This window comes from Artemia franciscana, chromosome 21, assembly GCF_032884065.1.
Source record: "Artemia franciscana chromosome 21, ASM3288406v1, whole genome shotgun sequence".
NCBI classification, from domain to species: domain Eukaryota; kingdom Metazoa; phylum Arthropoda; class Branchiopoda; order Anostraca; family Artemiidae; genus Artemia; species Artemia franciscana.
In genome coordinates this window covers 25738766-25753498 of record NC_088883.1, presented here as the reverse complement: position 1 = coordinate 25753498, position 14733 = coordinate 25738766, and the positions used below count along the sequence as shown (strand labels likewise).

The window sequence follows — 14733 nt, the reverse complement described above, 5'->3', positions numbered from 1 at the left end:
AAGACATAATTTCCAATCCTTTCAATTACATTAAAAAAATGGATTTCTCCAAATTTTGATTCGATGTGTTTGGGGAAATAGTGGGTGAGGGTGGAGGGCTAGTTTCCCTCCAATCGCTTTCGACAATAAAAAGGACACATATATTTTCAATTCCCAATCGAATGAGCTGTTTTCCACGTTTCTAAGACAAAAAAATGGCCATCAAAAAATGTCTATCAGTTACACTTCGGGGAAATACGAGGTGTGGGGGGGGGAGATAGCCTATCGACTCTCCAGTCACTCTGAGTCTTAAAGAAGTCACTAGAACTCCTGATTATGAATCCAATGAGCCCCTCCAAAGTTTATACGATCACTTTTTCTATATATAAATTATGTCCCCCCGGAGAATAACTTACAACTCTTTCCCTGAGGGCTGTGAGGGGGGGGAGGTTTCCGACCTCATAGACATAATTTCAGGGCCTTTCAATTATTTCAAACAAATTGGCTATCTCAAAATTTTTATTGGATGTGTCTGGGAAATGGTGGGCGTGGGAGGGGAATTAGTTGCCCTCCAATTACTTTTGACTATTAAAAGGACACTGACCCTTTCAATTTCCAATTGATTGAGCTATTTTTGAAAAGTTAACACGACAACAAATGGCCATCTCAAAAATAAAATTAGATGCATTTCGGGAAAATAAGAGGTGGGGGGGGTATTCACTCTCTGATGGCTCAGGATTTTAAAAAGAGCACTAGAACTTCTGATTACCAATCCATTGTGCCCCCTCCAAAGGTTTTACAATCAACTCTTATAAATATACTTCATATGCATCCAGGGCATAACTTACAACCGTTGCCCTGACGACTGTAGGGCTGGTATTCATACTCATAGGCACAATTTCCAGACTTTTCAATTACGTTGAACACAATGGCTATCTCAAATCTTTTTTGGATGTGTTTGGGGAAATGGTGGGCGTAGGAGGTGGATTGATTGCCCTCGAATCGCTTTCGACTGCTAAAAAGGGCACTGGTTCTTTCAGTTTCGAATCGATTGAGCTATTTTTGGAATTTCTTTGACAAGAATTAACCATGGCATTAGAAATTATAGTTACAAATCCAATGTGCCCCCTCCAAAGTTTATGCGATCAACTTTTCTGTTTATACTTTATACCCCCCCCCCCAAGGATAACTCACAACCCTTTCCCTGGGGTCCCTGGAGGGGCTGTCATCCTGAAAACCACAATTTCCAGACTTTTCAATTACTTTGAACAAAACGGCTATATAAAAATTGGGATTGGAGGGGTTTGGGGAAATAGTGGGCGTTGGACAGAGATAGCTGTCCTCCACTCATTTTTGACTACTAAAAAGGGATCAGGCTCTTTTGGTTTTTTAATTGAATGAGCTGCTTTCGAAGTTTTTTCGACAACAAATGACCATCTCAAAATTTTTATCAGATACATTTTGGGAAAATACGTGGTGTGTGAAGAGGGGGGGGGGATATCCATCCACTGATCACTTTGAATCTTAAAAAAGTAACTAAGGCATCTGATTATTAATAATGAGCTCCCCCCCTGAATGTTATACGATCACCCTTTCTATATATACCTTATATGCCCCCATGGTGTAACTTATAACTGTTGCCTTGGGGGCTGTAGGGGGGATGACATCCTCAAAAATAGAATTTGCGGACCTTTATACTACGTTAAACAAAATGGTAATCACAAAATTTTGATTGGATGTATTGGAGGGAATGGTAGGCAGGGAAAGGGGTTTAGTTGACCTCCAATCACTTTCAACCATTAAAAAGAGTCCTAGTCCCGTCAATAACAAATCGAATGAGCTTTTTTCAAAGTTTCTACGAAAACAAATTGCTATCTCAAAATTTCTATCCGATATATTTTGGGAAAACACGGGCTAAGGGAGGGGGGCTTCCGCCCTCTGATCACTCTAAATCTTAAAAAGGGTACAAAAACTTCGGATTTCCAATCAAATAACCTCATTCCAGAGTTTTACCTGATATGCATCCAGGGCATAACTTATAACCCTTGCCATGAGGGTTGTGGGGGTTGTCACCCTCAAAAACATAATTTCCAAACCTTTCAATTACGTTCAACAAAATAGCTATCTCAAAATTTCGATTGAATATGTTTAGGGAAATGGTGGACGCTGAAGGAGAGTTAGTTTCCTCCAATCAGTTTTGACTGTCAAAAAAGTCACTAGCCGTTTCAGTTTTCAATTGGATGAGCTCTTTTTGAAGTTTCTAGGACAACAAATAACCACCTCAAAATTTCTATCAGGTGCATTTCGGGAAAATACGAGGTGTGTGCGGAGGGGACGTATCCGCCCTCCAATTACTCTGAATCTCAATAAGAGCACTAAAACTTCTGATTACATTTTACCTGAGACATTTTACCATTTCAACTACTTGCAGTAGTAGTTGATTATAATTATATTGATAATTTTGGGGAGTTTCGGGTATTGTCAAATTTGAGGGCAGTGGGCAAGTTGTCATACTCAAAGACCTAATTTTTGGATCTTAAAACTACGTTGAACAAATTTGTTATCTGCAAATTTTTACTGAATGTGTTTTGGGAAATGGTGGTCGTGGGAGGGGTGTTAGCTGCCCTCCTATTAGTTTCGGCTATTAATCGGCCTTTTCAATTTGCAATAGAATGAGCCCTTTTCGAAGTTTCTAGGACAAATGCTTCGATAGGAAGTGCCCTGCTCTGATCCAAAAAAACCCGATCCAAAATAATACATTGTGCCCAAAGCGCTCTTTACTTAGGCAGCGCTATTGCGTTGCCTCTGAAAAGAAGGCATGTTTGATTCTGGATCTCGAAAATTGTAAATAAGAGGTTTTAGTGCCTTTCTCGAAAGTCAAAGTGATTGGAGAGCAACTAGACTTCCCACATGCTCTTTGCCCAAATTTCCCTTTTCTTCAATTAAAATCAAGCTTTCGCAGGCATCAAGCCACGGTATAATTATAGAAAAAGCCAAGACAGGTAGTCCGAGTGAGTGAGTCGCAAAATATGGCATAAGTCCTTTTTAGGGTTGTGTAAAATAGATGTCATTCCACTTGTTGATATTTAAGCCTATCATCTATCCGTCCATGCATCATTACTAGGACAGAGCTAAGATAGATATTCATAGAACTAAGAAATGAAAGATTGGATTGATTTTTGACGTGTGAAGGACCATGTCCACTGGATTTTTATGAAAAATGGGGATTGAATTTGTTTGAAATTACAGGCAAACAGGTGACCTAAGCCAAATAGGCTTCAAAATACTCCAAAGGTCAGATAAATACGCCTCCAAGGTTGAAAAGACCCCCTACAGCCCGGGGGAAAGGGATGTAAGCCTTGGTAATTTACCTATTAGTAACAGGTAAGATTTTTACGGAACGGGTTGTCAAATAAATTTTGAAGAGGGTTTATTTGATCGAAGATCGGAAGCTCTAGTTCTCTTTTAATATCAAAATGGATTGAAACCACACCTCCTCCCTTACACGCTTTCCCCCAAGTGCTTATGATCAAAATTTTTAAACAGCCATCTTTTCAAAATAAGTTAAAATGTCAAATAACTCTTGTTTCGATTTTGATACCCCCCTCCTTTTGGGGCAAGGGCTATAAGTTGTGTTAGTTACCCATTGTTAACATATAAAGTTTTTGATGGAAGAGGGGGTCGTAAAAGCTTCGGAGGTAAAATATTCGATTGGAAATCAAAAGTTCTAGTGAAAGTAAACGTTTTAAGAGTCGAAAGAGGTCAGAGGGTAGCCAGCCCCGACCCGTTGTCTCTTTTTTCCAAGCTTTTAATAAAGGGGTTGACAAAACCCATGGGGTATGTGCTGTAATTTATGCAAATTCACCATCGCCAACATATAAGGTTTTTTTCACAAAGGATAGTCGTATTAACTTGAGAGGGGATTCAGTTGATTGGACATTGAAGTTTCTAGTTTCTTTTTTAAGATTCAAAATTTATGAGAGGGCAGCCATCCCTCCACCCCAACTAACTTTTTTCCAAAAGTATCCGGTCAAAATTTTTAGATAACCAATTTGTTCGAATAGTCCAAACGTCAAATAAATATGCTTCATGGGATGAAATCCCCCAAACCCCAAAGCAGGGGGGGGATTAATTAAGATACTCTGTTACTTTGATATTGTTACTCTGATACTAAACAACAAAGAGAGATAAAACTCCACAAAAAAAAACTCAAACGAGACTGCGGCCAGTAGAGAGGAAAGACTAAAATAATGCGGATATTCCACCTGTATCCAAACTAGGCGTCCTCAGCACAAGATAAAAAGAAAAAACACTAAACTAAAAACGAATAAAACCACCACCAATAATAACAAATACAATTGTCGCTACTGATCCACGAAGAGAAAAGAAGCTATTAGAGTTACTTCAATGAGAACATCAAAGCAACTGAGTTGCTTTGATGTTCTCTTTTATGGTTTTTTGTTGTTATGTGGTTATGGTTTGTTATGGTTTTGGTTTGATATGGTTTGTATGGTTTTTTATGGTTTGTTATGTGGTTATGTTGTCATGGTTTTATGGTTGATATTGGTACTCTGATACTAGTTTTGATAATTCAATGAAACTTTGAAATTTTGGAAATTTTGGCAATCAAAACCGAACAAAAACTAATTTAAAAAATTTTCCGACTAAAGCGAGTTTTTCTTAGAAAATTAAAGGCCATATTAATTTAAAAATCAACAGAAATAAATTCCTAGAACAATTTGAACTCAAAACACCCAGAAACTACTTTCAAAGAATAAATAAAACCCAAAAAGGGCAGAAATTAAATAAACATTACAGCAAACAAACATACAACAGGAGCCAAAACAAATGAATAAATAAATCTTAAAGGAGTAAAACTTGAATTGAATATGCAAATCAAGTTTAAAACGAATAAAAATCACTACAAACAATAGTCTTGCAACTGTTACCTTCTGGAACTGTAAAAATCTAAAGCCTGCTGCGTCATTGACGCTTCACTGAAAACTATATGTGTCTTGAACAGTCTTAGAAAGAACTAGCAAAACTAATCTTAATATTTAATATATAATGGTATTTATTGCTGATAGCTCATCAATTACACATTTTATTTCGCAGCAACGTTAATTTTTGTTTTCAATGCTGTAATGAGTGCAAAGAAAATATTTGTAATATGATACGTTTTCAATAAAACAACAATGACGCAATAGGCTTTAGACCTTTATAGCTAGGGAAAGAGACAGAAGTTGAACTTTTTTTTGTACCTACAACTATATGGGTCTTGACCAGTGTTGCCAAAAATAAATAAATTAAACTGAGTATTTAAAATATGTTTAGATTAGTTGCTAAAAGCTCATCAGTTAAACACTTTATTCCACTGCAATATTTTGTTTTCAAGTGTCGTAATAAGTACAGAGAAAACATTTGTATTAGAATTCGTTTTCAATGCTGCAACAATAACGCAGTGGTCTTCATATTTTCAAACAGTTCGTGGCAACAAACAGTAGTGAGGAGCGACCCAGCTCACTAGGAACCGAAACACTAAAAATGGAATTTTGATACTAATAGATACAACAAAAGAATTGGATTAATATGCTAATTTCAAATATATAAGTTTCATCAAATTTAGTCTTACCCATCAAAAGTTACGAGCCTGAGAAAATTTGCCTTATTTTGGAAAACATGGGGAAACACCCTCTAAAAGTCATAGAATCTCAAATAAAATCACACCATCGCATTTTGCGTATCAGGGAACCCTACTGTAGAAGTTTTAATCTTCTATCTTTTTTTTCTATCTACAAAAATGTGGAATTTTGTATTTGTTGCCAGAAAACCAATCACGGACGCGTGTTTATTTGTTTTTTGTTGGTTTTTTTCCCAGGGGTGATCGTACCAACCCATTGGTCATAGAATTTCGCGGGAGGGCCCATTCTAACAGAAATTAAAAGTTCTAGTTCCCTTTTTGAGTGGCCAAAAAAATTGGGAAGCACCTAGGCCTCTCCTACGCTCATGTTTTCCCCAAAGTCACCGGATGAAAATTTAATATGGCTATTTCACTCAACATAGTTGAAAAAACTTATAACCAAATCTTTGGTGACTACTTACTCCCCCACAGTCCCCGGGGGAGGGGCTGTAAGTTACAAACTTTGACCATTGCTTACGCACAGTAATACTTGTTATTTAGTCCACTTTCTTTATAATCAAAATACATTTAACTAATATCCCAGTACCCGCCCCAAGAAAGATGCAAAAAAGCACTTGCGACTTGGCGGGTGCTATTGAGAAGTGCACTAATGTTTTAAGGGGGATGTTTTGGTTTGGGGTGTGAGCGGAAGGGGCTATTTGGGAGGGTCTTTTCATGGAGAATTTATCATGGGGGAAGAGAATTTCCCTGAAGGGGGCGCAGGATTTTCTAACGTCCTTAAAAAAAACAATCAAAAAATAAATGTGAATATTTTCAACTGAAATTAAGAAGCAGCATCAAAAATTAAAATCAAAAGAATTTATTACGCATATGAGGAGGTTCATGTCCTCCTACATACTTTGCTCTTTACGCTGAAGCATTATTAGTAATTTCAACTATTTATTCTACGGCTTTTGTGATTCACTGGTCATTCTTAAAACATTAGGACAAAATGTAAGCCTTATTGCAAAAAGCGAGGTATTGACGAGGGGGAGAACCCCCTCAGATTCGTAATAAAAATAAATGAATATAGAAGTTCGTTGCGTAAGTTAATTGTTAAGTTACGGATGGATATTACTAATAAAACTTTTCGTAAAAAACTAAAAGTTCAAGTCGCCTTTTTAAGGAGCCAAAAAATTGGAGGGCAACTAGGCCTCCTCCCCCACGCTTTTTCAAAAAAATTAATATGCAAATTTGTTTTAGTTATTCATCTGCGGAAAGCCAAAATCAAAACATGCATTAATTCGAAAACTTTCAGAAATTAAATAGAAAAAAGTTTTTTCGACTGAAAGTAAGGAGCAGCATTAAAACCTAAAACGAACAGAAATTACTCTGTATATGAAAAGGGCTAATCCTTCCTCAATGTCCTGCTCTTTGCGCTTAAGTTTTTTTTTATTGTTTTAAAAAGCAGAGTTTTAAGAAAGAGCGTAAACAGCGGGGCGTCGAGAAAGGAACAGCCCTTTTATATACGGATTAATTTCTCTATGTTTAAGTTTTAAAGTCACTCTTTGCATTCAGTCGAAAAAACTTGTTTATTTTTATTTAATTACAGTTGGGGAAAGGGACAACAGCGAAACTCTCGTCTGTAGTAAAACCAGAAAGACCTAGTAAAATCCCAGAGAGAACTGGTAAAATTAAACTGAATATTTGATATAAGATTATATTAATTGCTGAAAGCTCATCAGTTCAACATTTTACTGCACGGCAGTTTTTATTTTTGTTTTCAATGTTGTAATAAGTGTGAAGAAAATATTTTTAATATAGTTCGTTTTCAGCAAGGCAATAATGACGCTACGGTTTTTATACTTTTACAGTTAGGGAACGAGAAAGCAGTCAGATTCTTGTTTCTATTATTTTTTTTTGTTTCAAGCTTTATTGTTGTTCGTTTTAGCCTTGATTTGCATATTCAATTTAAGTTTTGCTCGTTCTAAGATTTATTTATTTATTTATATTAGTACCTGATAGTATATTTATTTACTCTATATATATATATATAGTATATATAGTATATAGTATATTTATTTACCTAGTATATATATATATAAACACTACAGATATAAATAACTACCCTAGGGAAAAAAATATATTTAGACTTTTGTTTCTTTGTCCTTTGCTTTTCTTCGAATACCATCTTTTTCGGAAAGTTTTTTGATAATCTTTGATCAAAAGCTTAAATTTAATTATTTAAAAACAATTATTTGATTTTTAAAAATATTTAAATATTAAATATGTTTTGTCTCTCCATTAGATTTTTACTCCGGCCTTAATAGATGATTGAAGTAAAATTAAAATTAGAATGTAAAAAGTCAGCCTCAAGACCTATGAGCTAATTAAACAATTATTCAAGTGCATCCTTCGGCCAATCACAGAATTCCCTCAGAAGGACTTTTAAACATTATCATAGTTTTATACTATTCATGGTTTTCTAATCGAAAAAGGAAAAAATATGATGAAAGCAAGAGATAACTTAAGAATTAAAGCCTTAGTTCTATCATGCGCGAAATATCCTCTTTTGCCTTGTTAGAGCTAAGGTTTTGTAATGTAGGCAAGCAATAAAGAGCCAATTCTGCTCTCCTTAGTGCTGCAGATCTTGCCTCCTTCAGGGACCAAATAACCATTTTCTTTGAAATTTAAAGTTTAAAAGGTTATTCAAAAATTTTCTTGACTTTTCGTTCTTATACTTTTCTTGTAGAATAAATTCTTTTCTTGTAGAACTTCCTGGAGAATGATTACATTTAATCAAAAGGTTCAAGCTTAAACGAATCAGAATTTAAATTAATCAAAGATGTCAAGACAAGGAAGTATCTTTAGACACAAATTAGAATTCCAATTAGATTCATTAGACTTCCAAATTAGATTCATTTGTCCAAAATCTTTTCTATACTCTAGCCATGTACTCTTCGGCAATTCTAGTGCAGAAATCTGTGAAAATGTAGATTTTTTCTTTAGATATCTGTCCAAATATATGAAACCCCTTTACAAGGGTTCATTAGAGTCAATACCTTTGATTCTTGTGTAGCTATCAGAGCAATATGGATCGTGCACATTATTTTTCCGTAAATTTTTGAGTTTCACAATGCTTATTCTGTTTTGCAGTATTCCATCGGCCAGACACCTTGTCCAACACCACAACCACCATCAACTGGCACAGCCTGTGTCACTACATGCGGAAATCTAGATCCATTTGTTATGTGCAGTTGCTTAGATGACAACTTACTGTGTGCTTGTTCTTCTGGCTTCATCCAGGGATATGATGGGAAATGCTTAGGTAGTATGTTAAAGTAAGGGTATACAGATAGTTTACCAATGCCCTCTGCTATGGCTTCAATAGTGATGCCTCAATAGCTTTACAGAGAGCCATAGATGCTCATCTTTTTTCTTCACCGTTGATCACGGAGAAGTTTAACGGTGATTCCCTTAAGACGTTAGTATGCAAACCTCAGTCTAGCGCAATACAATAGTACACCTGTTGTTTTGTAACAGGTGATACCATGACCCACACACCCCACCAATCCATGATACATGTCCCACAATGCCATGACACACATATCCCTCCATTCCGACGACAGCCAGCAGGTGTTATTGATAATATGGACCTGTATGTCAAGTAATGCTATTGTACACGTGTATGTTACGGGATAGCAGATTTTTCACTTATTTTAAGGATGACACATTTTCGCATGACGTTTAAGACGTCAGGATACGATATCCTTCTAAATATCAAATTTCGTTAAGATCTAATCTCTCGTTCGTAAGTTAAAAACACCTCATTTTTTCTAATTTTCCTGAATTGAATTTCCCCACCCCCCCTCACCAGATGGCTGAATCAGGGAAACGACTCTTTCAAATTTAATCTGGTTTGGTCTCTAATGTGCCGGCCAAATTTTATTGTTCAAGCTTATCTGGAAATGCCAAAACTAATATTAATCAGTCAATTGGATACTCCTAAGGTTGTAACTGAGGATGATGCAATCTCATGGGACTTATTTGAGGTCAGGGCCAGCCAGTCAAGTAGGGAATCGGTAGTTGTAAAATAGATCGGTTTACACGTGGAATATTTTATTATACTTTATGAGATTTATTTTTCTTCGATGCTTTTTTTTCTTCGAAGTTTCATTTTTTAAGTTTTTTTATTTTCTCCTCAGGGAGCCTTTATAATCCATAGATTTCTGTCCTCCTTAGGAATCAAAAGAAATACTTCCCAATGGAAATGTGCGTTAGAAAGGTGGACGAAGAAGCCTTTACTAAAATTTTGATTCGGGAAATTCTTTCTATGTGATAAGCTGTTTTCCAATCGAGAAATTAACTGTATTTTTGCTCGCACCGAAAAGCTGTGAATCGTGCGTTTCAATATATTATTCCCCATTGTAAAGCACCAGCTTTTACATCATAAATATCTAGTAGCCTAGATCCATAGTGTCTTTATTACTTTTCCGCGTTACAAGGGCTGCATAAACAACACAGGTAAATTATAACGTAGACATAAAAGTGAAAAGAGCTTTAACGAAGGCATTTTTGAGGATCAATAAACTCTGAACAAACCCGAAGAAGTCTGTTCTTCACTTCCTGGAGATATGGTCTGTAATTTCTGGGGATCCTTTTTAGAGAATGTTTAGTGATGATTTCATGGAGAATGATCTAAGCTTGCTCGAAACACACGAAATGGTCCTTCTTAGATAATTTTTAAACATGTTTGCTTAGAGAATGATATAAACTTGCTCAAAATATAGGAAAATAGTCTTTTTAGAAAGTTTTTAGAGATGTTTTCCTAAAGATTGATACAAACTTGCTCAAAGCTTAGGAAATTAGCCCTTGTTAGAGACTTTGCTGACATCAAACGTGCACCAGCACATTACAATGTTATTTACTTTCTAACTTGAACTACACAACACTTTTTAAGACACGCACTTATTATTGGATATCAAGGTTTTATTAATAAAAAACATCATGAACATCACGTAAAAAAAGTTAAAATTCAACAAACGGAAAAACAAAACATGAAAAAAGCAGATAAAGGATAGAGTACAAGAGAAAAAGCGTGAATTATAGAAAGGGGAGAATCCTAACAACCAATTTCAAAAAGAAAGAAGAGGCTTGTTTTTAGTGGTGAATTTATGAAATATTAATAGATATTTCTGAGAGGTTTAAATGAAAATATCAAGTTACCTTGAGCCAAGATTATGCCTACGTGATTACCAGGCTATAAAAACATTATAAAATTATGAAATCACAGAAAAAAGAAAATCACAGAAAACCCTTTCTTGAAAACCACCCAGAGGGGTGTTTACTCTCATTTTTTACCATAGAAGATCAATTTTTGAAAATGTTTGTCAAAGGCGATTCCCAGCCTGTGAATCTCAGTGCCTGGCATACGGCACCCTCTGAAGATCATTATTACACATAAAACATGTTTCATGCATTTTCAGGCAAAAATATCCGTTTACACTACAATCTTTCGTTGAATCTTAAGGAAAAATTCCCAGTAGCGTTTCTTCTGATGACTCCTAGTATTTGACGCCAACATGGCTTAATTTATTCATCCCATGGCACCCTCTGGCACGTGTTTTTATTCCTAAGGCAAAATTCAGCTATTTTCTTGTTAAAAATCATGCTTTAAATCAATTGGTTTGAGTTTTTTCAAGCAAACCCTTTCGTGGTGCCCCAGAACACATCACACCACCATAGAATTATGCGGCCGCCCTCCCCCCACCCCTTGGTATCTATGGCGTCTTTCATCATCTCTCAGGCATTTTCAACCTTTTTCTCATAAAAATAAGCTTATAAATCTAAAATTGAAACACTTCTTTTATTTAAACAGGGGACTTGTCAGAATGTGATAGTCCAGGGCAATTCACGTACTTTACAATTCAAATATATCTTTAACGAGCCTTCACCTGATTTTCAGTGGTTTTGTAAAAGTATTTTGGTATTTTGTAAGATTTATTTATATTCCATAGGAATTATTTTGGAATATATATGAGCTTTTATGTCAATATAAATAAATAAATATATATATATATATATATATATATATATATATATATATATATATATATATATATATATATATATATATATAATACATATATATATATATATATATATATATATATATATATATATATATATATATATATATATATATATATATATATATATATATATATATACATTTGTATATATATATATATATATATATATACATTTATATATATATATATATATATATATATATATATATATATATATATATATATATATATATATATATATATATATATATATATATATATATATATATATTTATCTTAAAACAAGCAAAATCATTACAAATGTGAGTTTGGGCACTGTCTCCTCCTCTCACTGTTAAAAGTATAAAAACTACTGCATCATCGGCACTATACTTAAAAATACATCCCACACCTCCGACAATCCAAACAAGGAAGTATAATTGAAATAGATTTATCATAAACATAACTTTTAGAATTTTGGATTTGAAAATGCCATGTGGAAAGATTTAATGCTCGTCATCTTTTATATCTAACAAATTTAAGAAAAAGAAAAGCGTTTTAGTTTCCGAAACATTTCAAAGTTTTGTAGGTCGATGTGAAAAATTTCAAGTTTTCTTATTACCCTATTTTGTAGTACCTGTAAGGGTTTTATATGCTTCCAAAAGATATTAAGATAAACAACTGAGCAGTAACTTAATTAAGAAGCACTTAAAGAGTGGCTAATTATTTTTAATATGTTAAATGGAAAAATATTCTTAACACGATATATCGACCCAATATTTTGAACAGGTTTTAATCTTAAATACTCAATATGATTATGAAATGAGGGGTTTTTTCGAGATAAGCGATGATTTTTGCTGTTAGTATGGGTTATATTTTAATTTGTAGGGAGATATGTATGTATGTGTGTATATATGGGTATATATATATATGTGTATGTATATGTATATGTATATATATATATATATATATATATATATATATATATATATATATATATATATATATATATTTGTTTCTTTTTTTCTTGTCGTCATCATGGTTTGTTTAAAATTTAAATACGATCTAGCCGTAATAATCATGGTCCTTTTTTTGTCTTTTGTTGTCTTCTTTTTCTTTTTCTTTCATTATTTTCGAGTTCTCACTGGTTCAGTTGTTTTTGCTACTTTAAGACACAGACGGTATGCATTTTGCGAAAGTTTCTGCTAGTTCGGATCATAATTCTGATTTTGCACATTAAATGATAATTGCATTGGGGATAGACTGAGATACCTTGAGTCTAACCCTTTTGATTTTTCCATATTCCAGAGCCATGATAAATTTTCAGGAAATAAGATAAATGACGGTGGGCTAATTAACTTTCTAAATTGTAAATATAAATTACCTTCTGAAGTTTCTGATCTTCCCAGTACCGGTGTTGTGAGAACAGGATTTTTAAATTGTAGGGGTTTTTTTAGTTCACAGGATGATCTTATTGATGTAGTTCATAAATTATCTTGTCATGTCGTTGGATTCTGTGAGACTTTTCTTACAGACCTGACTCCTCAGGTTGTTTTTCCTGGATATCAATTTATTTTTAAAAACCGATTGACTAGGCGCCAAGGTGGTTTAGCAGTAATAGTTAAAGAAGGTATCTCTTTTCGACGCATTGCAAATCTGGAAGGTTCTCATGAGGAAATGCTTTTTGAAGTAATGGTGACTGAAATTAGTCTTGGAAAAAAGATGTATTTTTTTGCGTAGTATACCGACCGCCTTCTTCTCCAGTCAAACCTTTCCTCTCTAAACTTCATGATTTTTTGCATCAACCCCATTTTCAAAATAAAGATGTAATCCTTTCCGGAGATTTCAATATTGACCTTCTAGAAGCTTCAAATGAATCTTCTGTTGAGTTATTGTCTTCTTGCTTTTCTGCGTGTCTGCTTCCTACTTGCCTGATACCTACAAGAATTTCACCTAGTTCTGCTTTTCTCATTGATAATATTTTTACATCTTTACCTATTCAAGCAAATTTTGCTGTTTTAAGTGATATATCGGATCATTTCCTGCTGGTTTCAGATTTAGCTTTTACTTATAAAATACCACAGGTAAGTAAGGAACGTCAAGGACGGTTAATAAATAAAATAACATTAAAGCACCTGAATGAAAGCCTTGGACTATTGGATTGGCAGGAGGTAATATCCACGGAGGATACAGATATGGCAACTGATAATTTTCTAAGAAATTTCAGTTGCTGCCTTGATTCTAGTTGCCCGTTTGTTACGATTAAAATTTGCAGAGAAAAATTTCCTATAAGGCCATGGATAACGTCTGGAATTTTGATATCAGTTAAGAAAAAAAATCAGTTATTGAAAAAGCAGATAAAGAATCCAACTGATTATAATATTAAAAATTTTAGAATTTTCAAAAATAAATTAACCACAATGATACGTTTGTCGAAACAATTGTATTATAAAAAGTCTTTCGAAGAAGCTCAAAATTCTCCTCGCAAAACGTGGTCTTTAATTAATTATTTTATAAAAAAAGAAAGTAAGTCTAATTTTCCTGAAGTTATTAGTTTAGAAGATGGTTCGACTACTAATAAATCGGAGAAAGTGGCTGATATTTTGAATACTCATTTTGCTAAAATAGGAGAGAAAATTGTTTCATCAGTAATGAACCAGTTTGAGTCACGTAGTAATAAACATTTTTCTTCATACCTTCCATCTCCTCAAAGTAATTCAATTTTTCTCGGGCCTATTTCTCATTCTGAAATAACAAAAATAGTGTGTGATCTAAATCCAGGTAATTCAGCGGGAATTGACGGGTCTAGTTCTAAAATTGTTAAAGAAATACTGTCTGCAATAATATTACCATTACAGCATATAATTAATCTTTCATTTAAAACTGGAGTTTTCCCATCTGCTTTTAAAGAAGTGCGGATAGTTCCGCTTCACAAAGGTGACTCTCCTGAAAATCCATCAAATTACCGCCCTATTTCTATTTTGTCAGCATTTTCTAAAATACTTGAGAAGGCAATTTATAAGAGGTTTTATGACTTTCTTAAATCGTCTAATTTCTTCGCAA

At 34.1% G+C, this 14733-nt stretch overlaps 1 protein-coding gene across 6 annotated transcripts in view; it reads left to right on the top strand.

Moving 5' to 3' along the window:
- Positions 1-14733, top strand: part of LOC136040562 (fibrillin-2-like) — a 91373-nt gene that overhangs the window by 47862 nt on the left and 28778 nt on the right. For all 6 annotated transcript variants that reach the window (XM_065724784.1, XM_065724783.1, XM_065724785.1 and 3 more), the window contains one exon: positions 8756-8927. In XM_065724784.1, coding sequence (XP_065580856.1) covers positions 8756-8927 — 172 coding nt within the window. The remainder of the gene's footprint in view (positions 1-8755; positions 8928-14733) is intronic.